This window comes from Crocodylus siamensis, chromosome 2, assembly GCF_052110815.1.
Source record: "Crocodylus siamensis isolate JL-2025a chromosome 2, ASM5211081v1, whole genome shotgun sequence".
Lineage (NCBI taxonomy): Eukaryota > Metazoa > Chordata > Crocodylia > Crocodylidae > Crocodylus > Crocodylus siamensis.
In genome coordinates, this window is record NC_143396.1 from 120355711 (window position 1) to 120382864 (window position 27154).

Consider the following 27154-nt stretch of genomic DNA (forward strand, 5'->3'; position numbering starts at 1 on the left):
GCTACGACTTCAATGTTGCTTTCATTTGGCTTGATTTCTTTGGCTCCTTTTACAATAAACTGGATTTTATCTGGATTGAAAGTGGCATTTTGCACTTAGGCCCTTGCTATCACTTGTTTCATTATCAGACCATGTTCTGAAGTGATGCTCCTATTATCTTGCCATCTGCTACTTGTACAGATGTCTGCAATATCGCTAAATGTTTAATTGTTCTTTTATTGCAACTCTTCACTAGTTGGCCTTAATCAAAAGGGCAGATAGAGAAACTTGTAGTGGGCCCTAGGGTATACTGAAAGGGCATATTTCCAGTTCTCTCTTACCTACTTTGCTTTGCAAATATCTGTCTCTCATCTAGAATAATAAATATGCTTTTATTGGTCAGCACTGAACAGCTGTTCATGTGGAGATAGAGTATGTGGTCTCAGAATAGCCTTGTTAAAAATTCTAGCATGCAGGCAAATCCTAATCCTGCCACTTTTCTTTTTTATGACAAACTTCATGGAGCGGGTGAGTTCACTTTGGCTATGACCCTTCTTCTGGTAGCTAATTAACTACATCTTTCAATCTCTGTCACTGCAGCAAAAGGTACATTTCTCTATCCTTTTAGAACCAGTGGGTCCATATGTAGGTGAGGCTTCCTTTGAAAGTTGTCTAGCTCCCTAAAGACTTCTCTGTACTATTGTCATTAGATCTTCTTTAAGGTTAAGTATATTGCTGTGCATTAAGGGTGTCAAAGATATGGATTGTGGCCTGGATCCAGCCCACAGAGCTGGTGGGCAATTGGGAACTAGGGGCATGGCCATGGAGGGGAAGGGCCTGCCGTAGAATCTTGGGCCCTTGGGCCCTGCTGGACATGGCCATTGGCAGCACAAGGGTAAGTGAGGGTTACCCTGTGGCCATTTAGTGAACCTTTGCCTGATTCTTGTGGACACCCCCAGCACCGCAGATCTGGTATGGGAGCAGCCCAGGTCTGGCCCAGGACCTAGGGTGACTTCGACACCTCTGGCGTACAGTATGCCTATTCTATGTATTAAGTCTGGCAGTTTGCTGGCTTCTTCTGCCTGTACAAACCTTCACAACAAAGAAATGAAAACTGATAAAAATTTCTGACTCTTGCTGCTGGTAGGGGGCCCTAGTCTTCAGAGTCTTTGCTGGGTCTGTCACAAGACATTTACTGTGGAGTAGACTAATTAGCTTGACAGTAAATGCCTTGGTGTCTACACATGCACCCCTATTAGGCTGAAGTAAACTAAGAAACTTCACAGCAGTGCATGTGTAGACATTGACCTGGGTTGGCTGGAGCACAAAGTTGCTTCAGTGACAGGGCTGCCTGCCGGCTAGTCCTACACTGGACCATTCTCATGCCCCCACCAGCTACTCTACAGCACATTCAGCCAGGTTGCAGCAGCCTCAGGCCAACAGGCTGCCCCCCCAGACCTCCTGCCAGCTGGGGCTGCTCGGACCTGGCTCAATATGCTGCAGTCCCGGGCACACGTGTAAACGTGGTGCTGGGGGGTAGAAATTCGGGTTCAATAAGTGCTGGAGTTTATTGTGTTACATTCATATGCACATGTAGACACGCCTGCTAGCAATTAATGAGAAGCAAATGCTTTCTACAAAAGAATGCCAGCTAGTTTTCAGCAATTTCCTGCAGGAACGTTCACTTAAAACTATGCTTACAAAAGAAATTTAGTTCAGGTGGCATGGTAACAGACCCATGCTAATGGTACGTACATGCTGCAGACAGTAGATACAAGTTATAACATAATTCATGTACCCCTTGGGATTCAAGCCTAGAACTTTAGCTCCCAAAACAGGCTTCTATCCTGAGTCAAAAGGGAAAGCCTGGTACTAATAATGGTAGCAGGACAGTCAGCTGAGGAACATTATTCACAAAAATTGAGAATACGAAACATTATCATTATCAATACTGCTTCAGTACACATTTTGAAAGCAAATGCAGTGTTTTGTTTTTGCTTTGGTTTGTTTGGGTCTTTTTTCTTTTGTCAAAGGCAATAAAATCCCATTTTGTACACCTGAAATAAAGCAGCATAAATGTGCTATTAAGCCTTTTGAAATAAAAGGAATAAAAATCTGTTATTTTCCTCATCTAGGAGTATTTCATCTAATTTCTCTTTGCAGCTGACAGCATTTCATTTAAATAAAATTTGCAGAGTGGGTGGAAAAGATGGGTTGATTTGACACACTGTAGGAAGGAGCAGGGAGTCATGAAGGGTCAAAGACACTTCAGGAGGATTGTTACCTACTCACCAAACATATCTTTGAAATGTAAGTGCTCTGGTCTTACTCATCTTGCTGAATAATAACAGGTATTCATTCTGCACTAATCTTTTAATATTTAACAAGTTAATTAGTAGACGTTAATGACAACTGAACACGAGCACATCTGTACATAGAGATTTAACATATAAGAGTGGGGGAAAAATAGTAGTACACCAGATGTTCACAGGACAGGTCTAATCTTGCCTAAATAAGCCCTTGCCAGAGCCCAACATGAAGACTGTTTTAAAATTTGGTTCTCTACAAAGGACACAAAACATGCCATATTTACTGAACTTAAGAAAATTGGCATGGGATGAAATGGAAAGTGGCCATGGTTCTTTGAAGAATGCAGTCAGCTTCATCAGTATATTATATAAATGTAGCTACCTACTAATGTTTCCTTGGACAGATCTAATCCTGTGAATGGGAGTGTAATTCCAGCACAATCATTTAAAGGCCTGTTTAGAAAGTCCTCAAGCCTATATCTAAGCTGTCATTACGCAAGAAGTTTCAGTCACTGATCCCAGTGGGATTTATGGTTGATGTCAGGCGTGGATTTAAGAAGTATCTTGCTAAACAGAGATCCAAATGAAGAGGGTGGATCTTGCAAAAATTTGTAGGGTCCAGTGAAAGACCTACCCCTGTTTCGGACCATTAAAAAGGGTATTTGTTTTCAGCTTCTTTGTGGGGAACAGTACCATAACAATGGTTCGTTGAGTACAGCATAAGTCCCAGAAGCTGCCTAAGGTACAAGAGGGATAAAATTAAGCCAAGGGAGTGCCTCGCTTGCCCTTCCCTGTCTTCCCTTCCCCCTTAGCACCCTTTATCTTCCCCGCAGTGGGGAAGGCAGAGTGACTGTGCAAGGTATAGGAAAACAACTGGAGGTTTGCTGCTCTGGCATGTTACTTCCTTTTTCCTCAAAAAAAAAAAAAAAAAGCGACACCATCCCCCAATGCCTGCAGCAGTGAATTTCCAGCTGCTGCTCCTGGCCAGGCTGTAGTGCTGGCTATTTACAAGTCTGGTGGGGAGTAAAACTGTTGTCTAATGGTATCTATAAGGGGCTATCATTCCATATATTAACAACTTTCACTGTGGCTATATTTTATGCTGACCAATTAGGGATGTGACAGCTCTTGTGGAGCTCTGAGACTTGGATCTCCCAAACCAGAATCTAAGATGGAATACTGGTTCTTCAATGAAGAGCTTAAATTATGGCTTTCAGCATATTTTAAACAGCAGGCAGTGCTTGAGAGCAAATATATGGATGAAGAGCTCCCTCTTGTGGTATATGATAGTGAAAAGTGTTCCTTAATTTGAGGAAGAGTGTTTTGGATACATACTTTTATCAAGCCTCCCTTCAGATCATTGTGAGGATCTGTCACGAGAGGTGTGGCAGGGCACTGGTAGTGCCTGCCACTTTAAGGGTTGAGTCAAAGAGCCAGCAGATCCTGGGGACCCCAGAGGGGGTAGCGTGTGGGAGTAGTGGGGGCCAGGTATGCTCACATCTAGATGTCTGAGCCCAGCAGGGATGCGAGATCCCAGAGACCCCAGACGGGGGTAGTGTGGAGAGCACTGGGAGGCCCTACACAGAGTAGGGCTGAAGTGTGAGTAGGCCTGAAGGACAGCCCAAGAGGCATGCCGAGGAGGGTCAAATGGGAGTAAACCTGAAGGAGTGTACAAGGGCCAGCCCTGTGAGAAGTTGTGCCCAGTGTGGGGCTTGGGGCAGAATTAGTCCAGGGTTTGGCATAAGGCCAGACTATGCAGAGTAGGGGAACTTGTGGGAATTGAAGGTCCTGCATGGCAAGGCCAGTATGGGAGTAGCACAGCCTGATGGCCCAAGAGGGGCTGCTCAAGGAGGAGTAAGGACCGTGGCGCATGGCCCAGTAATGGGCAGTATGCCAGAGGCCCTGGTGAGAGAGGGGTAGAGTGGAAGAGGCCTTCTGTGAGAAGGGAGGTAGTGTGAATGTGTGTGTGTGTGGAGCTCAACTTTGGACTCAGTTTGCTCTGATCTCAGACCGGGAGTTATATTAGTCTGGATGCCATCTTTGAGGCATGGGCTGCGGTGTAGGGGAGGCTGGAGCTGCAGATAGTGCCCCCTAGCATCGGGGCAGTAATGTGCAGTTTCCCACATGTACCATCTGTATATGGGAACAGCAAAGCCGTGGCAGGTTAGACCGGGCGGATAGCCTCATAGAGACAGGTGGGCGGGCCAACATGAGACGTGGCCCTGAGAGATGCCCCATGTCACAAGAGGGAAGTACAAAAATGTTGCTACCCTCTTAGTGCCAGAAAAATGCCTACTGTAGGCATGGCTCCAGAAGATAGACCAAAGTTTAAGATTGGCTGGACAGACTTGCTTTTCAATAGCTGTTTTTCAAGAAATTAATTCAAATGATTACAATAACCTTCTGGTCACTGGATTTTTGTTTAATATGATAAGGACTTATGGTGAACCTACTGGGGCTAACCATAACATTAAAGATATGACAAACTTGGTGGGATTGAAAGCTCTATGGATATGTTCTTAAAAATCATGCCTGTTTCCATTTCATCACATGCACATTCTCTCACATATAGTGTCAAATGCACTTGCATTTTTCAAGTTGAGCCCTGGGAAGACTCCTTAAAATAGGATGTGGCCTGGCATTTGGGAGACTGGTATAGTACAATCTTCCCCTACTACTGGAAATTAAATCTCAAAATACAGGTATATGTCTTCCTACATGGCCCTAAAAGATTTTTGATACCACTGTAATACGAACAACAGATCATACTATAGTGTATCTATAGTGTCTGTAGAATACTATAGACTAATGAAATAGCCAATAATAGCTGATATATTTAAAAAAAATATTTTGTTTATATTTAATCCAAAGGGTGGTAACCAAAACTAAGAAGAACTGGAAATTATATTCTGAGTCATGAAGCTGAGTCCTCTCACACATCTTACAAGTGCAAATGAGATACTGAACAGCTGCTAAAATTCTGCCTTTGTTGTATCTGCAATGCAGCAAAGCCTAGAGAGGTAGCTGGATCAGTGCAGGATTTTGTGCAATAACTCTGTGTGCAGATGTAACCAGGAGAAAGTGTTGCTACTGTTCACTTATATGAAAGATTCACCCAGTCTTCTACTGTGTAGACTGCCGTTGTGTTGTGATTTACATAGGGGATCACTTCCAGGCCACTATACAAGACTTACTGTTCTTTGGAGACTGCTGGAAGTGAAGTGTTCTTTTATGCCTTGCAAAAGGAAGTTACCAAAACTCAGTGTTTCTGGTTTGCCTTCAGAATAATAACTTTTTTTTCAAATATCTAGAGACCTTGAAATATCCTTAAACTCATTTTGGACACACTAGCACAGGCTGTTTCTGAAACAAAATATCCTCCTTGAGATGCTGGCAACTGCTAAGTGAAAACACTTTCTTGTAAGTTTTATTGCCACTGTTAGAGGCAGTGAAAGGGACAAGAATGCTCATCTTACTCATCAGCTGCCGTGGCACCTGAGGTTTACAACTTCAATGTAACTTCAACGTGTGGACCGCTCTAGGGACGGGACACAAAGTCTTCCAACATTCCAACACAGAAGAAAATACATATGTCCTTTTTTTGCTTGTAAATGAATAGATTTTAAAAATAAGTATTTGGTCTGAGTAAGACAAGATAAAGGCAGAAAGAAAAGACGTAAGGAGCCCTTAATAGTACATTTTTTGTTCGTTTGTTGGTTTTTGTCTTCTACTTGGTACGTACCTGGCAGAAACATTTGTTGTGAAGGAAACACATTCATTGACAAATGTTAATGGTGTCGTTCCTGTAATATCTTCCCACTGCGCAGGTGTGGTTCCACCTAAAGTAATAATATAAGAAAAAAATTGAAAACAGGAAAAAAATCACAGCCCTTTATGCTCTAAGAAACTCATACATTTTTCTTTCCTTTTTTTTCTAATCAGCACCAAAAATGTTTAGCAATGGCATGAGAGATGGTCTGGAACTTGCAGGTCCATACAGACCTTTGCTATAGTATAGCAAAAAGAGGAGGTTGGAATCTTCTCTATGTTACAACCAAACACATGTTCTGCCCAGGTCCTTTACCTGTTATAAAACAATGGTCTGGTGCTCTTTTTAGTAATTTTAGAAGAATATTTTTTTCAATTCATAAAGCAGACCTAAGAAGAAGTTTGCATGGCTTATTACATTTTAAAAGTCATAGTGTGAACACAGTCGGGCAGTTATTTGTCATCAATTTTAGTGGAATTAGTTTAATATGAAGTGCTTACCTACATGAGCGTGGGGGCTTGAAATTTGGACACGACCACAATCCCCTTCTGCATCACCAACATTTGTGAAATACTAAATCACAATGCTGGTGCTCAGTGAACAAGAATGGATAAAGAAGTTAAGAAGTGGGAAGCCTAGGGCTACAAAATGAGGATAAAAATATATAACGCATCGTTGTTCTCTAAAGCATAATGGTACCTTGATACAATGTTGATTCTGATGTAGTTCATGGATATGAATGCCAGTTTATTTTCTCATGCAGCCCTCACCCTAGGTTTCACTGAGCTTGATGTCACTATAATCAGTTTAATCCATCTGACCCACAACAGTTTATAACTGTAGGGTCCTTTGTGCTCACACAGAGCACCAGCGCAGAAAACCTACCTGTTATGCTGCATAGTAATCTTAGAGTAGGTGTGTCACCCCCATAACCATTCATCATCCCATCACTGGAAGCTTTGGGGACAGGAATAGTCATTGTGATGGGCTTGTGGAATTTCCTTCTTCTGGGCTCCAAGGTGACTATAGGACTGAAGGTAGCCTTGTTGCCTAAAATCTTCTTTACGAGTTCATGGTGCATAGGTTGGGCCTTTTCAAAGTAACAAGACAATAAAAGAAAATGTAAATGACAATGTCCTTCAACTGTCCCTCATGTCCCTCAACTTCTGTTTTCAACAGAAGCTGTATTGCTTTCCAGCTAATTGACTGAGTTCAACACTTATATTGCACTTTTACTCTAAGGGTCTTAGAGCATCTAAGAAACATGCAATTAATTAAATCCCACACCTCCCTAATACTTATGTTAGTATTCTCATCACTGACAGGTAAATGACTTTCCTGTCACACAGTCATGAGTGGCTGACTTATGAATAAAAGTCACAGGTTTCCCTAATCTTTCTCTTTCTCTAAGCAGCCCTGAGCTCATTCTCTCACCCAAATTTTTTATTTGCTCAGGAGTATTTTTGGCAGAAGTGCACAAGTGATCAACTGATTACATCCTATTGTCTGCTGACTCTACGGCATGGAAGGTCTTCTGTCCCATCAAGGAGCATGCCTCAAATGCAGCACCAGTGAGGGAAGAGTGATAAGCATTGTAATTGCTTCTCTGTACCTGGAGGCCAACGCGAATCCGCTTGGTTAGAGCTCCTTCTGGGAAGACTGCCTGCACTTGTGGTACAACAGTACTGCTAAGCACACCTCCCTCAGGTCCAATGAGGTTGCTGTCTTGTTTGATGCGGGATACCACTGCAAAGTACTGTGGGAAATCTCGGGTGATGATACGACAGATACGCTTCTTCTCAAGCTCCTCTGGAGTGTCAAGTACTGAACCAAAATAATCATGGTCGATGATGAGAATTTTATGGCAAAAATACAACTATGTCCAAATTAATTTAACACTACTTTAAGCTGTAGTTTAAAGTTACAAATACGTAGCACTTAAAGGGAAAAACACACATGCCAGCATTCTAAGCTCAGCTAAATCGAAGAATAAAGGAAAGAAAGAAAACGATTTGTAGATAATCCAGGACATCAGCTTCTGCAAAATCTGTGTGCATATACATACAGCAAGAGCTTTGGATCAAGCCCATTTCTTCCTGGCATTTTCAGACAAATACCAATGCTAATTCCTGATTTATCAAAGCCTGACATTAAGCACATGAGTAGTCCCATTCATTTCTATGGTATTACTCAGAGTTAGGCAACCACTTAATCACCATAACATACTGTAGCCTAAATATGCTCTTTAAAATTTTAAAGTCATCCTTAGAACCAATGTTTGGACCCCAGAACAAAACCCATTTACATGCTTTAGATCGGTGATGCTCAAAGTATGGCCCGTGGCCTGGGTTTGAGTTATGGACCTGAATCACCTGGCCCATGGGGCTTCCCACAGGTCTACAAATTTGACAGCAGGGGAATGGGGACAGCATGAATTATCATGCCTCTGGGAGCCCCACATCCATTAATGCTGTTACTGGTTCCCTGCCACTAAATTTTTGGACCCATGGGAAGTCCCATGGACCAGATGACATGGCCTTACCTGCCAGATTGGGCTGATATTCAGAGTCAGTGTATAGCTCTGGACTCAGCATGTAGGTTCAGGCTTGGCACTTGGCCCCAGAACTAGCACAAAGCGTCACTTCACAGCTCAGGACCCAGAGTGCAGGATCACTTCACGGGTCAGATCTGGCATGCGGGGTCAGTCCATATACCGAATCTGCCCTGCACACTTGCCTCCATGCACCAGATCTGGCCTGCAGACTAACTGTGCTGTACTCATCTGGCCCATGGACCAGAAAGGTTGAGCACTGGTGCTCTAGGTTATTGGCAATACTACTATGGATGTCCCATATATTATGTCCTTTCAAGTGACAATAGAATCCATGATCCCTGCATTCCCCCAAGCACATACCTCTTAAGAGGTAATGAGAAAAGAGTGAATTGAATATCCAGAAGGTTTATATTGACTTTTTACCATGTGATTGCAGATGATGACGATTTTGCCTCTACTGAAAACTCTAGGGGCGTCAGCTAAAACAGACCTCTCCAGCAGTGCTGCTGTGTGCTAAGAATGTTATAATGATCCACTGTGATTTCAATAAACATGAGCAGAATTTGCCAAAACAGACCTTGAATTTGAGGACCAACAGTCAGATTGTAAGCCATAGGAAAGATGATAAAGGGAGCTTTTCTTCATTACAGAAATGATGCTGGAAAAGGCAGTGAATGGACTAGGGTGGAAAACTGGCTGGGTACCTTCATCCATTCCATTTAGGATTTCATTTAGCTCATCCTCAGTATATTCACAGAAGTGCTCCTTCCAGCTGTCCCCATTCTCACTGCGCAGAATCACCAGCTCTCTCTCTTTTCCACGCAGAGCCGCAAAATGGGGAATTTCCACAATCACAGGCCTAGCACAGCAATACAGCACATTAGATGTATATGGGAGAGAGGCAGAAATGGAAACAACAGCAATCCCATTGAGTCTGTTACAAAGTGACCTGGAGTTCTAGCTATTATTCAGGAATATTTTGAAGCAACCCTAACAGTCATACTAGTAGGTCACTAGAGTATCCTAGCATTTTATAACCCCCCTGGTAAATATACCATAGGATGATTTAATTGCACACTCCTCTCTTTACACAATGTGTACACAACTGGTAATGTAGCAGTGTGCTGAATAGAAATTTTAGCCTTTTTTTTAAAAAGATACTTTAAATAAAACTAGCGTTCATTTTAGCTGTCACTACAGTACAGGTTAACACGTGCAATTTAATTTCAAAGCGAATCTACTGTAATAGAGAGTTAGCTAGTTGGAGGAATTTGATCTGAGATATACTTGTGGAAATCTGGATACATCTATTGAAATCAATGGGCCTGATTTGCCTCTCATGCTGATTTTATTTTGTTGTGACTTCTACCAGCTCCAACACATTTCATTCCTGGGAAAGGAAAAGTAGGTCCAAGGATATAACCTGGATTTGTACTAGTGTAGAAGAGAGAATAATCGCCTCATTCCCACATTTTGTGAACAGGTAAATACGTGTGTGTTTGTGTGTGTGTGCGCGAGCACACATGCTTATCTAGACAAACCCATGTATACACAGTCAAATGTACTTTCTATATCTCTGGAGAAAATCTATGTTGTATACATATACCTCAATAGTGAGAATCACCACATGGGCCACCATGTACATGATATGTTATATCCAACATATAACATATGTTATTGATTTACTGGCAGCAATGTGTGTAAAAAAAAACCAAAACCAAACCAAACCAAACCAAAACAAAACACAGTAGATTCTTTTTGGTCCCAGTCCAGGTTGCTTTGCTACAGACATCAAGCACACAACAGCCGGCACACTGTACAACTAGGAAGATTTCATGCTAAAACAAAAATGAAGGCCACGTAACTTTAAGAAAAAAGATAGAACATACCACCAAAACAAAAACCACATACCACAAGGGTTGGAAAATGGTCTACTAACAGTTAAGTATACAGAATTTCAAATCATAGAAAGGGACAATGCCATGGGCGTAATGACATAAAAAAATCATATTGCAGAAGGAGAAGAACGGGGAGGCCAGCATCCATCAATTTGTTTTAAGTCTCTCCTACCCAAGGAATTTGGTCCCAGGTGGCCCCAGCTGAAGGATTCGGCTGACCAAACTTTCTCCCTCATTAAGTGGGGGAGGAGCCGTAGGCAGATGAAGTTTACTGCATACATCCAAAGCAGCAGTGAAAGAAAGAACATAAATAAGCTTTATGTATTTTTTTGTCCAGAACCCCAGTGTCAATGTCTGGTCAGAGTGAAATTAGGGTGTACACTGAATAAGGTTCTGCCCTGGCTGTGCCAGACTGATGACAGGAATTAATGAAATAAGTCCCATTCATTAGGAACCAACCTCACTTCCATGAAGATCAATGGAAGTTCCACTGGTGAACTTAATGGAAGCAGGATCGAGGTCGTAGAATAGTTGGGTCAGTACAGTGCCATAACATTTATTTCAACAGATACAATGTGTGACTATCTGGTTTCACTGCCAGGACACCACCCAGAAAAAAAATGCTCACTGGCAGGGTACACATGAAAACTAGCTACGTATCCATGTATGCTCTTTGGATGAGTTTTTATTGAAACTCCTCATTATATAAAGAGACCATTTAAAGAAAAATAATACCAGGCCAGATCCTGTTCTGCCTATTAGGCCCATAAGTGGATGTAGGTGCCCACGTAAAATCCTAATCCACCTTTCTCGAGTCCCTGAAAAACAGTTAATATAGAAGGTGGCTGGGCCATCCTTCACCTCACTGCTTTTGTTTTTTTATTGAATGCATTTTAAGGATAAGATGTTACTGTAGATATATTAACAGGTTTTCAGAGACTCCAACAGAATGGATACAGGATCACAGTTAAGTGCCTAATGAGTGGATTAAGATCTGTCCCACTAAGTGTTAACATAACTGTGGGAAAGGAAGAGATGACAAGAGACACAATGAATGTGACAGCAGTGGTATTCTGCTGGTACTTCACATTCATATTTTTTTTGCTTAAGTACTGACCAACATTTGAAGAAAGTGTCAGTGTTTTGTTAGGCAGCTTCCGCAGCTGCCTGATACCAAGGAGCAGCCTGTTTGCCACTGGAGAAGGCAAGCTTGCCCTTAGCAACAGGGTCTCTGTGTTTCAGAATTCTTCTTGTTCTTCTATTAAAGTACAGCAGCAATGAAATAATGTAAATGTGTATTTGACTCCACCCCTACCCCATCCAAAACAATTAGTGTTAAAGAACCATTAAATCACTCTCTCACAAGTCTATTCTTCTATACAGAACATTAGCAAAAACAACGGCTGTGCTGACTCCCTTGATATGATGGGACTTAAAATCAATCGATTTGTTGCAAAATGGATTTAAACTGTTCCCCTTCACAGCTTCTTTGTTAGTTTCCAACTAAAGCCATTCGCTCTTTTGGAGGGGTTCCTTCCATCATCCACATTTGGATGCCACAGTTGATAGGGAGAGCAGCTAATAAACCAAACCAAATAAAAAGAAAAAAAAAGTGTAGAGAACTGCTGGTTTCAGCTGAAAACTGCTAAAACAAGCGCAGCAGTAATTGCAATTGTGATCTTTCTATTGGGTATTGCAATATAGGACAAAATAAGCTGCTGAAGAATTTTTGAGTTGTCCTATTGCTTGAACTTGCAATTTTAACCCCAGAAAAATCAAAAGCTTGCGCTTCCTAGATAGTCCAAATTATTCATAACACAACACAAGTTTCTAATACAAGGAGCTCTAACTTGTGTTGCATCTGCAGCAGGCTTCAAATTTGGCTTTAGATCAGTGCTGTGTTATTTATCTTTTGTTGCTTAATTTTGGGTGATTTAAATATAATGTGAATTGGTTCTCTATTTTACTAAGTGATTTCCATTATAATAGCACAACACTGACTAATAAACTTATTCCAGGAAGCACACTAAACCTTAGTGTTAGTGTTTTAAAACTTTAGTGTTCTCAAGAAAAATGCAGACAAGCCAAGTGACTTGCTGATGGGTTTTGAGTCAATTTACATTGGGGTGGGCATCCTATTATGTTACAAAGAAAATATATAAAGAAAACATTTTTTCAGATCAATTTGACTGGGGGGGGGTATCACTGCAGTGCAACTTATAAACAGATGAAAATATATCTTCCATTTTCACTTCAGGCAAACCATGACTCTTACCCAAGAAACTGAGCACCAGAAGGTCCAACTTCAATAAGGCGGCTGGCCAGACCTTCTCCTTCCACCATTGGAGGCATGGTGGCCAGTCTATGACGTTTGACCAACCGGCAGGTTACTCGTGTTGGGGCAGTGCATTTCCGAGGGGGAATAATGATCCTTAGTCCATTATGCCTGCAACCTCGCATGGCACCACCACGGGCATCCACCATGAAACTAACCAGGAAGCTGAAAGCGTGAAATGAATATTATATATAAAGACATATTAGGCAAAGAAAAATCACTTCGGTTACATTCCAAATTGTTGTCTTCCAACATGTACAGACTATACACCTAAGTGTGGTGCTTTCTTCTACTGTATGTAGAATTTTAACAATCTTGTCCTTGTTTGTGTGGTGTTAATTGATAGCAATATCACTAATTACTTAAACTAACAACATCTATCTTAGAATTTTTCAGAACATGTATGGCAGAATACATATGAAGGAATTAGGGGAAAAAAGTGTGAGCATCATATAGGGTCCTGTGCAAATGCCTCTATTTTACATTTGTGAACATTTTTTTTTCCAAAGCTGTCATACATTTCTACCTTTAGTGCCATCACAGGGTAAGATAGGCACAAAACCCATGCATAGATAACAAACTTCTAATATTTATTATTAAAGAAAAAAGACTTACTATGCAGTGATATGAAGAAAATTGTGAACTGGGTTTCTTTTATTGTTGAACTTACTATAATTTTCCTTATGGTTTGATAGATTTGAAACTCCTAAGACTAAATTATTCATGGATTGTAGGTCAAAGTTCATTCTGGATTACACGTTTTATTAAAACCAATGGGAATTACACCTGCATATTATACCAGGTCTAAATTCCTTCTTTATCTGTAATACCTGCCTTTTCAAACTTTTCACTATCTCAAATATTAACTAGAAAGAGAAAATAATCAAAGAGTAAGACTTCGGTGCACTTGTTAAAATGGTTACATTGACTTTTAACAAGTTAAGCACTACTACTTACTAGATTTACGGTGCCCACTTTCCTCCTTAGATTTACAAAAACTAAATCAGGATGGGAAAGAGGTTTAGTAAATAGGATTCTTTTAATAAAACTATATCTTTAATAATAAAGAGTAGCAAATAGTCGGCATTTAAGATATGCTTCTTCTAAGATAGGCTACTGAGGATGGGAGCAAAATGTAATCATTTGGTTGTGGGCTTATTTAAAAAGTACTGTTTTTCCTGTTACTGCAGACAACATTAACATGCCCCTATGGGGATGCCCTACAGTGGCAGGAAGCTAGCTATGATAGAGAAGCTCTTCGTGGATCAGGGTAAATAGCATGTAGGTTTTCCTGGAGAAACAGAAAAGTCTTCCTTAGATGGCACTTTTTCACCTCTATCTCAATTTTTTCAGCTGTGACTAGCCAGTAAGTTGACTCTAATAGTTTTGCTATGATCAAAGCCTAATTAAGGGCATTTCTGCAAAGCATACAAAACCTAGGAAAGAAAGGCTATATCAACTATTATACTATTGGGTTGCTGGAAATGAAAGAGGGAATAGCTGAGCTGGGACAATACCAGGCCTATTTCTAGCATTACTGCACGGGGAGTCACACAAATGCTAACATCTGCTCTGAGAGACCTGCAATAAAGAAAATCTTACAAGATGAGTGACAAATACAAATATTTTCACTCTCACTCGAGTCACTCTGCACAACAAATATTTGCATCCTTTCACTATTAAGACATATGCAATTCATTCCACATGCTGTTAAAACAGAACACTCAACACACCATGCAAGTCAGAATAATGGATGAGAGAAAGGAGCCACAACCTGCCAATCTGAAGCACGCCATGCGCCATGGAGGCTATGAAGACACTTCTCACACATGCAGTCTCCTATTCTACCACCATCCATATACCTCTAGGTTTTGTTTACTGTACAACTCAGGGGAGTACAACCATAATTTCATTCCTTAGGGGCTGTGCTTCTGTGGTCTTAACAAGGGGAAAAAAATGAAAAAGATTTACAGCTTTAATTCCTTGGGTTAATTTTTCAAGAATGGATGCAACCTTCCTAAAATATATTCTGTCTAAATGTTAAATTATGTCTTTTACTACTCACAGGGAAGAAAGAAGAATTCAAAGCTGCTAATTTCTCAGTTTTGAAAATAATCCTGCATGATTGGCTTTTATAAATTGAAGTCAAGCCCTGTCTGAACACATTTTGCATCACCTTTGTGACAGATGTATAAAAAGTGCTTTCACTTCTGTTCCTGAGAATCCATCTAAAATTTGGGTGATCATATTTCCAGTTTCATATCAGGACACTCCCCTCCCAGCACATTCAACTGTCTTCAAGCTCTAGCTTAGCTGAAAGCACCAGAGCCCTGGACGGAGGGCTGTGGGCGGCCTGCGGAGTGTTACAGCACCTGCCTGAAGAATATCACTTTCAGGCATGGAGATTTTGCAAAACAGGACAACAGTGTTTGTTTGACCAAACCACAGGGATGACCAGGACAGGTGTTTAAAATGAGACTGTCCCAAAGAACAGGATGTAACGTCACTCTGCCTAAAACACTATTGCAATGGTAGCAGTAGAAATGTATTTAACAGTAGTAAGATCTGGGATGAAATAAGAAGTTCCCAATATATTACTGTAATAAATAGACAGCAACAGAAACTGCTATAACTGTTATCAGCGGAGCTGGCTGAATGATTTGATGCAAATCATTTTCTGAATGAATGCTGGCATTTTTTATTAAGTAAATGATCAAGGGTACAATTTTTCATTAGTGTGCAGTGTTTTTTTCCTATCATTTTCTATTATTTCAAATTAAACTCTTCTTCTTAAAAGCTGAACTCCTTAGATTAGCTTCCTATATTTGTCAAGATTGCCAAGAACACTGTAATTACTACCAGAACACAAAGAAATAAACACATAAATATGAATAATTATCATATATGAATGTAAATAACACCAGTAATGAGTACATCGCATGAGCAAATCAAGTAATCTCTTTCCTTATAGGAATACCCAGTCCTGTTCTTTTCATGCCTGGTATTCTATTTTCTCTTAAGTTTTTTTCAGACAAAACAAAAAAGAAGAGTGTACTGAATTGATGGTGCTTCTCCATGAACTGTACATTATGTGTTCATATGCTTAAAATAGCTGATGGGATATTTGGTCCTGACTCTGATTTCACACTTACACTGGGTTTTATGCAGCTTGACTGTGGGTCCCAGCCCCAGGACTGCACTGGGGCTGGTCCCAGAGACTCATGCACTACAACGGCAGAAAACTCAAAGCTGCAGATGGAGGGCAGCACCACATAACTGTCAGCCTGCCAACCATGGAGGAGCTGTCAACCAACCTCATGTAGCCAGCATCTGGCTGCATGATGGGGATTGTGCCACACATTCAATTTAAGGTGTGATGGAAACCAACCACAAAAATATTATACATATTTTGTGGAATATTTTTGTGGCTAGTTTCCCATTTTGTCGTAGCATGTATTGCCTGAACATGTGGATGGGTTACCATTTAAGATACAATTAGCAGGGCAATCATATCTTAAATATAACGTATGTCAGAGGCATATGGTACTGTAATCTGAAGCTGACATTAAACAAAAAGGAGGAAAGCTATAAAGGCAAGGGACAATAATGGGTAATAGAGGATAGCTAATTAATCTTGCTGTATGTTATATCAGCTAAATAAAAAAAACAGTGTAATCTTGGACAGTTTTTGCAGACTTTATGCCACAGACTAGGGAGGTAATACTTCTTTCCTATACAATCTTATTGAGAGCATATCTAAAATATTAGCCCCCCATTCTGGAAACCTAGTACCAGAGACAGCTGGAAGCTTCAAGGTACAAGGTAAGGTCAAAAATTATGTCAGACAAAAGATCCAAATTTTGTAAATGCTACTTTGTTTATATAAATCTTAATTCCAAATATGAGCAGATTTTGAAAAGAGCCATGCCAGAAGTCATGAAATGTATGTGCCACAGAAGTCAAGGAAGATTCAGAAAGTTTGTTTTGTATAGAAAGTTCAAAGGTAGGAAATTAATTTATAGAAATTGGTGACTAAGCAAGATACCAGAGCCAAATGTAGTTATTGGCTGGGTGTAAAAAATAGGAAAAAGGAAAGGAATTCCTTTGGGTCTAATTGAGTTTACATATATTAAAATAGCCAATAATATCAACTGGGGACCACAAAAACAAACAGTTTTATGCAGAATATAGCTAAAAGTTAAGAATATCCATATAGTAGCTACAAGATAGACACATTTGAAGGCAAAATTGTCAATGTCTCTTTTAGAGAGAGGCAATATGGTAATAGATGATTTTTTTAAAAAACTGGAACGTCTCACAGAAAAAAAAGACAACACACCTCCAAAATAAACACTTTTTGGAAAATATAAATATTCCACTGTATGAGACTAATGATATACCTATTGCTGCAAAGAAGTTAAACCAAGCAATCTCTGCTCTAACAATGTATCAAAGTCAGTCTGTCAAAGTCAATGCAGTTTCCTTCACACTGTCCTTTACTTTCTAATTGTTTGAAAATAAATTTTCAATGCAGGAAAGCTATAAAAATACTCAATAAAGTCTGAGTGCTGTACAAATACAGCCAGTTTTCCCAGGGGCCTTAACCAAACCTCTATCTATGCAACTTTTCGCACATATTTTTCAGAACATTATCATTCACACATCATAATATACATACACAAAACTGTTTTGAACTAATGGGATGTGTGCACTGCCTGAACGCTATGCTTTAATTGAAGTTTGTGCACCCCAAATTATGTCACAATATCATCATGTAATGATAAGCATTCTAACAAAGGAAGGAAAAACAGACACAACCAACCTCACGAGTTATGGCATTTCATCCCAAAGGATCTTACACAAAATTCACAGACATACACAAAATCTGATTAAATTGGGGTTGGAAGGCAGCAGCAAGAGTGCTAATATTTTGGCTAAGGACATCAGAGAAAACTCCTTAATTCTCGCAAGATGTTTCCACATAAAATAGATCAAATCTAGATGGGTATTTTTAAGTTGTGATTGAAAGAATCGTTTACAAAATGTATGATTAAACTGATCTAGTTTTGAAGGGTGAAAGGAGGTGAGGTTCCAAATAATTTTGATATTCCAAACACACTAAAGTGTTTCTTTTGCCAATTTTTTCTTTGATAAGACAATAACAGCTAATCTATTTTTGAAGCCATTTAAAATGCAGGAAAGAAATAAACACAGAAATAAAAATGGAGAAATATGTATTGAGAAAGACAGGGCGTTATTTTTGTGCTTTGCCATATGTTCTTGTTTTAGTCAGCTGTTTTCCAGAAGAATCATGCTCCCTTCAGATAGTGAAGAATTTAAGTTTGCTGGCACTCAGCTGCACTTCTCTGTCTGTAAAACCATTTGATCAGCCATACGCACACAGTTTCCTAAAGAGTCTTTCTGGAACAGGTAATGATTGCTGCTACCACATAAAAACTGAAAATGCAAAAGCGATCCGCTATCATTATGCAGTCCATTCAGAGACGGTTATTCATTTTAGTTAGCTAGGCAGGCGCACATGCTTTTCATTATATAGCAAAAAATTGGTAACAGTGTCACTGAACCATAACCACCACAGACACACTTAAGAGCTCTTTTATCTAAGTTATTTTAGCTAATACAAGAAACTAGGAAACAAGGAAATAGCAGCACTCAGTGTTAGTCAAAGTGTAAAAAAGCAGAAACAAATAGCTTAATCAGGGTGCTTCAGCAATTCTCAAGCGTAGAATTGGAAAGGGAAATGGATCCAAAGTTTGAATTCAAAGATACCAAAGATAAACACGCTAATCAAATGCCTGTTCAAGTCAATGGGAGGTTTTTCTGTTACTTCAACAGGTGTTGGATCAGGCTGATGAGTAACTATACATAAGTAAAAATATACATCCTAGGAGGACAAAAAACATGAACTGAACTGCAGGCATCTAGAAATAATTGTAAGTTTCTTGCACAAATGTACCCTTTACTGACTGTAAAAATCTTAGCTAGCTAAAACAGGTGAAAGGTAGGGGTGTGCGAAGTGGGCAGTATTTGATTTGGATTTAGCCGGATTCAGGGAACAGTGATTTGATTAGCTGATTCAGGTCACTGTCCCAATTTGATTCGGCCAGATCTGAAGATTCAATGCTGATGTGGAGAATCAGCAATTCAGCCACAGACGCAGCATTATATGTTTTTTCCACGTACCTCGAAGTACCAGGAATAGCTTGTGAATGGTGAGTTGATGTGTCCCACGGAAGCATGGCGGGGGGAGGGCACATGCTCAGTGGTGGACCCAGAAGTGGACCAGAAGTACTTCCGGTCCACTTCTGGGTCTGCTGCCAGGAGCAACAGGGACCCCCCCCCTGCAGCTCAGTGATTGGTCATGGGGGGACCTCAGGTGCTCCCCCAGACCCAGGAGGTACCAGTCACCAAGCTGGGGGAACGGGATCCATGGCCAAGCATACAGGGGACCCCCCGCACTCCTGTGGGATACTCCATCTGCCCCCACCATCTCAGAGTTCACGAGCTGTGCCTGGTACCTCGAGGTACATAGAAAAAACATATAAAGCTGTGCCTATGACCAAATCATCGAATCTCTCTGAATTGAATTGGAGGCTTCTGATTCAATTCGGAGAGATTAATGGGTCTCCTGATTCAATTTGGATTTAGAGATTCAGGAGCCGAATCTCCTCTGAATCGAAACAGTGACTGAAGCTTTGCACAGCCCTAGAAAAAGGCTCTTGGCTGAGAACAAACTATGATATGGAAGGAGTTAGAATTCCCTAAGAATTTTATTTATTTAAGTATTTAAGACAAGGGTGGGCAAAATGTGGCCCGCCAGGCCATTCTATCTGGCCTGCAAGACCCCTAAAAATTTAAAAAAATTAATATATATCTGCCCCTGGTTGCCTATCATGCAGCCCTTGATGGCTTGCTGAAACTCAGTAAGTGGCCTGAGGTTTCTCAACAACAATTGCAGCCACATGTCAAACAAATGCAACGAACATATTGGATATTAGGGGGTTAATACACTGAAATCTTCAAGTAGGTACTGCATCATCTGCTATGCTTTGTGGAGCACTGAGCACTGCATCAATGATAAATGTATCACATTCATTTAGTATAGCTCTTGGCACCTACATGACTGATTTTATTTGCCAGCAAAATCACACAGAAGTAAGGACGTAGGACCAATTTAACTCTTTAATTGCACCATTGCCACTCCCTCTTCTGATTTTAATAAGGTAGAAAATGGGAAAAATTTGGTCTACAAAGAGATTCTGTAGCACTCTGCATATGAAAAGGACTGTGGAAAAGGATTCACTTTTGTGAAATGCCTTCAAAGCCATAATTATTTACATTTTAAACAGCCTATTCATGTGACTGGTATAGAAAATTTAGTATTAACTACAGACAAGACTTAGACGGACTGCACTGGGCTTCAATTAAACTGATCACAATGTCCCTAGAATTTTCTTAATAAAAGTTATTAGCATACTTTGGAGAAAAGGGGTATCTCCCATACAATGGAAAAGTAAGACCATGTAGAATTTTGCCAGGTAGAATTTCCCTACTGTCTAAATAAACATAAAAGCACTAAAGCATCCTGAGAGTGTGTAAGTTAGAAGAAGGATGAAGGTAAGGATGAAGTGGTGAGGAAGCATATTAAAAGAAATTATGCAGAAGTTCACCTGCTGTTGTCATGATCAAGACATGGAGAAGAATGGCTGCAACAGAATACATAATTTAGCACAAAAAAGAGCATGAAGTGAAGTTTATAAATAAAAAAAGAAATAAATGAGGTGTTTTTTTTAACCTGAGCCTATAAATATGAAGAGCATGTGAACAAAGGGTATAAATGAGTATGGAACATAAGCTTATGTAAGTATCATGAGTTACAGGTGGCAACTACAACAGCAAAGCTACAGTAATTTGGGATGCTATTACCTCCTCTCACCATGTATGTATCCTTAATCTCGGCTCTGAATTGGAGTAATCATTTTGGCATCTGGACACCAAAGCTGGGCATCTGGTTCCCTAAGTGCTTAGCTCAGAGCCAAATAAGGTACTGTACTTCCTTACTCAGGTGCTTACTTTTACTTTTAAACCGGGCCTCCAAAATATAATGTGTCTACAGCTTAAAATGTAATTCCATCAAGAGCTTCTGGGAACAAAATGAATTATAATTCTTTGTTCCCAGGTGTTCTTTTGAATGGTCTGTCCTCCAGTTTGCTCCATCTGAACATGTTTGTAGTCCTCCTTTCATTCCCACCTCCAGGTTGACAGATGGTAAACTTTTTGTTATAATTTTTCTATCGCCTTATGTTCCAGTAATACAAACTACAGTCAGTTATGTTATTTGCCCCCATCACTTCATTATTATGTAAATATCTATTGCCATTTTCTTTTTTTGGCATCAGCAAAACTTTTAGGCCCTTGTAAGATTTGATGGATTCTAATATCATTTACTTTTGTACATTTGAAATGACTCTCAGCTGCTAGCTGCCAGGTCCTGTTTCCACAACTATTTCCATAAAATGAATGTCACAGTGGGGAAAGCAACATAAAGGATTCAGAAAACAACACTTTAAGCGTGTTTTATTTACCTTGTAAGCAATGATCCAATCTCCTTTTTTCCAGACAGGCAGCTAAGAATGATAACTCTCATTATTTATCAATTTTAACCACTGGCTCCCTATTCTTTTTTTTAATTTCCGTTATGGACGTAATGGTTTCCAAAAGAGCAAACTAACACAGTTCCAACTATTTAGCTTTCCCAGATATATGTGTGTGTGTGTGTGTGTATGTGTGTGTGTGTGTGTGTATGAAGATACCTTTGAACTGTTTGTTAGTCAGAATTTTCATAGTGCCAAATGAACGTAACATACAGATATGCAATAATAAAATACCTCATAGATAAGTAAAATATTGTATTTCAGGAGCTCAATGTTTTTAATATAACAGGAATTTTAGCATACCCATTTTACTCTTGGGGACTCTGAGACACAGGAAAGTTGCCCTAGATAACTAAGATAAATTAATATCAGAAGGAATAGAGAAACCACTCTCCCCTGCCAGCACCCTCCCCACCTCTCTCCATTTCATGTCATAACTGTTTGAAAACATTACCTCTCTTCCCACAATACAGCACAATTACAGTACAGTATAGTACAATTACAAGCTCATCTGACCTGAAGATTGCTGATAACCATATAATCTACAAGAGTAAACACTGAGTTGCTTCTTGCATGTCACCGAACCCAACAATAGCACAGTGTAATAATTCATCAGGAGTACTGTACTTTCAGACCGTACATTTTCATTCAATCCTACAAGCCAGGGCAAGTGGAAAAGATATAAAAATGTGCTATTGCAGGGCTCTTCAAATCAGCGTTTCACTTCTAACCAAATGAAAATATTTCACTTATTCACCATGGGAAAGGAACTCAGTGTGCATTGCGTGGTTAAGCCTGTAGAAATAGACCTTTGCACAGCTGGGTGTTTCTTTCTTTCTCATCTTAACCTGTCAATTAAACAAAATGAGCTTATTCCCTGGAATTTTCAGCAAAGTAACAATGCTTTGCTTTTTCATCAACCACTTAGCATTCAAGTTTTCTTGACTTACTGAAACAATGTTAATTTGGGCTGCTTTAAGGATTGTATTTCCTCCTTCCTTTCTTTCCTCTTTGTGATCACTATTTCTTGGGATCAGGTACTGGATTCCTTGGCTGGCTGGTCAAAAGTTGCAGTGTATTCCTACTAGCTCCCCTGCACCCAAGGGAGTGTTTACAAACCCATTTCCTTACCCAAGGGTGTCATTGTACAGTTTTATGACCTAAAGAAAAGGTTTCCTTGCTGGGGGTGACATGTTAAACTTATGTTCTTTAAACATAATAAATCAATTCAATGTGTCCCTTTAATATTATGTAGATCATAAGTTAATTTTCATGGTAAGTCAGTGCAAAGTAAAAATTAGTTTTTCTGTAGCATTTTAATATTTTTATGGGGTAAAATTCTTGCTCATGAAGACTCTACTGTTATTGTATTTTACTGATAATTTCCTAGAGATATGTCTAAAGAAAACAACTGCCCTGGCTAATATGATCTGTATCTTATCCCCAATAACAATTTCCCTCATTGATTTATAAAATCTAATTTCCTTATTCTGGAACTGGCAAGTTGGTCATGAAGTATAATGGATTGGCTGAAGAATGATAATGTAAAAAAAAAAAATCAAGTCCCACAGAAACTTGATTAACTGTTCTTTAAACGTAGCTATCTTATCATCTATCAATACTAGAAAAACCAAGTTTCTGGGAGTGAAAGGTAACATGGTTTGGGAAAAAAAATATTTAAGCAATTTGGCATCACTTGCTGGATTTAGCTGCCAAAATAATTTTAAAACCTAAGTCTTGGCCATATAAAAAAAATACATATTTCCTATGTTCACAGTTACTTATTTTTATTCCTCTGCTAATTTTAGAGGTAAGAGAGAACAAAAAGCTAGCAGCACTGGCTATAGCCAGCTATGGTGTTGGCATCTAACATTCAAACTTTCCTTAGGGCCTTGTTACACGTAATTTTGTGCAGCTCCTGGAGCTCTTAACCCCTGGATTCACCACACATTAACACCTGAAACCAGTTTTAAGCATTCCTTATGCAGCTCAAGGTTACTCACTACAGGGTAGGATTATTTCAGATCCTTGTTAGCCAGCTCATGTAACACTAAGGCAATATATCAGCAGCTACTTTAGGTTACACCTCAGTGTAAACACCCTACCCACTCCCCTTACCTGCTGACCCAGATCAGGCCCACTGCCCCCCTCCTGCCCTCCCCAGCACCCTAGATCCCTGCTCACTGCCTCCCCACTGCCCCCTTTTCCCCTCTTATCTCCCCCATCACCTGCTTACTTGTGGCTGCCCATACAGTTTGTCCTGGGAAACCAGGCAGGGAAAGGTTAACCTACCCATCCACAGCTCCCACCAGCACTGCTCTCTGGACAAGCTCAGCTCAGATGAAAGCAGCAACCTGGCAGCAGAGGCCAAGCAGGCAGGTTAACCCTTCCTTGCCCTTACCTTTCAGCCCTTTAGGGCCCTGCTAGCTTGAACATGTGACTGCTCCAAACTCAAGTTAGCACTGACACAGATCAACACTTCTGCAGCTCACAGTGTAATGTGTAACAGGGCCCTTATGCACCTTTATCAGTCTAACCTGCCATCACACTGTTATGCCAGCTTTGTTTCTCTTTGATCCTCTTGTACAAAACAAGGCCACTCAAACTGCCAGTAAACAACCTCATTATCTTGTAGTCCATTTGGGATACCATCTCTAAACATTAACTTGGACAGGCCTGTATTTTAGTCTCTGTCCTGTTCAGGTTTCATAGGGTTAGTAAAAATGCTCCCAAAAAATCATGGGTGGCAATAGTTGAAGGTACGTGTTCTGGTATGCGTAAGCTGAAACATTCATTAGGTTGCTTGAATATTATTTGATGGCTGACATTTAAAAAAAGTAAAAAACATGATTCATGTCACTAGATTTCGATTCACATAAATCACTAATATTTACTTTATTTGTTAGGCAGATAATCTTCATAAGAAGGGGTAGTCTTTTGAGATCATGACTGGCTAGTGATGACGCTTAAAATTCTTTCATATCTTTTATTATATGCTGCTGTAAATGGGGAAGGTTCACCCGTCATAGTTGTGCCGTGCACTTACCACCACATCTCCCTCATTTGCAGTTTCACTGGATCAAGGTCTAATTCTAGAAGCTATTGCGAGCTCAAAATTGCTGCTTTCCCTATCTATCGCTGATGGCAAATGACTTCATGTGATCTCACAGGAACTGCTCATCATCTAGTAGGATCAGGCCACCAACTCAACTATCAGGAAATACAAATATAAAATAATAAATAGTTATACAAATATTTGTATTTCCTGATAGTTGAACTGGTGGCCTGATCCTATTAGATGATGAGCAATTCCTGTGAGATCGCCTGAAATCATTTGCCATCAATAGCAGATAGAATGAGCATCATATATATACATACATACATACATAAATACATATATATATATATGATTTTTTCTCTCTACAACTCAATCATTTCATTTTGGTCTGTTCCTTCTGGTTTCTTAGTGGAGAAAATAATTAATTTAATGTCCTAATTGAAACCCCCCCCCAAAAGAAAACAGATCCCATGTTCACTGAAGTCCACTGAAAAAAAATCTCAGTGATTTTAATGGATCCACATTCAGGGCAACGTTGAGATTTGCTAAACTGGCTGAAAGTAAAATTCAGTTCCCAGATAAGCATTAGCTCAAGCTGCTGCACCTTCAGTTATGCTCACTCTGTTTCTTCATCCTTTTTAATACATATCAATGGATTTGATAACTCACCCTGAATGAATGGGACTGGAAGAAAGAGCCACATTGTCCAAATTTTCAGTGCCCCAACTTAAGCGATATGAGTTCCTTTCAGCTTCCTTGGCCAGATTTGTTACCTTGACATATGAAAGAATATTTGGGTTTTTTTAAATTAAAAATAACTAAACAGACAAACCATAAATACGTTATTTACTTAAAAAAGAGCTAACATAATTAATGCTTTAAAGTGGGGGGGAACAGCTACAAATGAGCGATAACGGTATTCAGTTATTAAAAACACATTACTGAGTATTTTGTGTTTGTTCAAAGTGACTGTGCTTTACTAGTCTCCGTGAACAGGAATGTTGGGAGTTACTAAGATGACACATTTGTATTCTTGTATTTCCTTTTAGGTTAGAATATATATTTAATATAGTTCATTTAATACCAGTCAGAAATCAGAGAAATACAATACAGCAACACATACTGTGCCATGCAGTTGACATCCAGTCGACATTTCTTTCATACTTGCAAAATGATTTCAAATACACGTACATTGTACAGCCTGATTTGTAAGACTAAGAAAAAGATCTTACCTGTTGGCTGGGGATTACGACCGTATCATCGATCATGGCACTGTCCCTCAGGTAGGAGGCATGGCTCAGCGTGTGGGACCTGTCTGAACTGAAGGATCGCAGGCTGGTAGGTTGGCAGGATGCCATGGCAATATATCAGCAGCAGAGATGGTGTTGTGAAGATGTGATGGTGGACCGACCAGCAGAGTGAAAAAAGCGTGCTATTAGCAAAAATGATGCAACTTCCAGGGGGAATATAAACTAGCCATGAGGAAAAATAGAGCCTTGTAAATCTCAGCGTTATGGTGATTTTTTGAGTGTTGGCTGAACCAAAGTCTTTTGATTGATACCTTTAATATGGTTCAAATGAGACCCTAACAGACTAAACTAGATCACAATCTATTCCCGTCCACAAATGTTTTTAAACTAGTCCAGTGGAGTAATCATCTCCTTTATTTTAAGGGAGAGGAATTTCCTCTGATGCCCTTTAAGAAGTTCTCTCTCCTGTCCTGATCCATAACTTAATGAAACCACCTGGAAAAATTTTAAAGCAAATATCTGAAAAGATGCTGAAATAAGCCCCTCTGACATTTCATTCCTATTCAGGCTCTTACTGAAAACTGTGAATAGATAAGGTTTGTTCTGCCCCCCTGGAAGGTACACAGAGCAAGGTGAACTGTGGCCAGCCACATGCTTCCTATGTAAAACTAAGTTTCTCTTCAGTATGCTTACAGCATCTCTAAAAAGGCCATCCAAAATGTGAGCACTGTTTCCCTTGCATGTACACACAGCTCTAGAGAAAACTGGCTGCTGTAGCAATGAGAGATGCAGAAAGAAATAATAAGCTGCTCCCAAGCACCAGCTCAGAACTTAATTGCAATATCTGCTAGCAACAAGCAAAAATCAGAGATGCCAAAACAAAGACATATTAAGCTAAGCTGGGGTTTCTGCCACAGAATAGCATTACTTCGATCTTTTGAATTTAACAAATAGTATAGGCAAGTATCTTTTTTCTTTTTTTAAACGTTAACACCTCGCCTTCAGATTTTCCTGAAGGTATACACGTTCCTGTTCTTCTATACCGTGGAAGACATATTTCATGTCACTTTTGGTACTTGCCATGTTTTCATGGATCGCACATTTAGAGGTACTACACATGAATATATCAATACTTTTAAACACAGGAGGTGTACAGGATCAGCCCAATGGAGATGTTATCTGTGATTTTTAAGGGGGACAATTCATTTTTAATTGTCATTTAAAATGTTTTTTGGAAATCAGATTCAACCAACAAATTCAGATCAAAAGATTCATCCAGTAGGTTCTTCCAGTAGCCATACTTTATATAGAAATGGCATGTATTTAC

General features: G+C 39.8%; 1 protein-coding gene across 1 annotated transcript in view; it reads right to left on the minus strand.

The window, feature by feature from the left end:
• ANK2 (ankyrin 2) overlaps window positions 1-27154 on the minus strand; it is a 327832-nt gene that overhangs the window by 58930 nt on the left and 241748 nt on the right. The window contains exons 25-33 of the mRNA XM_090036674.1: window positions 25810-25912; window positions 25247-25350; window positions 21451-21492; window positions 20536-20571; window positions 12785-13009; window positions 9316-9470; window positions 7670-7881; window positions 6943-7147; window positions 6031-6127 (exon numbers count right to left, since the gene is read on the minus strand). Coding sequence (XP_089892800.1) covers window positions 6031-6127; window positions 6943-7147; window positions 7670-7881; window positions 9316-9470; window positions 12785-13009; window positions 20536-20571; window positions 21451-21492; window positions 25247-25350; window positions 25810-25912 — 1179 coding nt within the window. The remainder of the gene's footprint in view (window positions 1-6030; window positions 6128-6942; window positions 7148-7669; window positions 7882-9315; window positions 9471-12784; window positions 13010-20535; window positions 20572-21450; window positions 21493-25246; window positions 25351-25809; window positions 25913-27154) is intronic.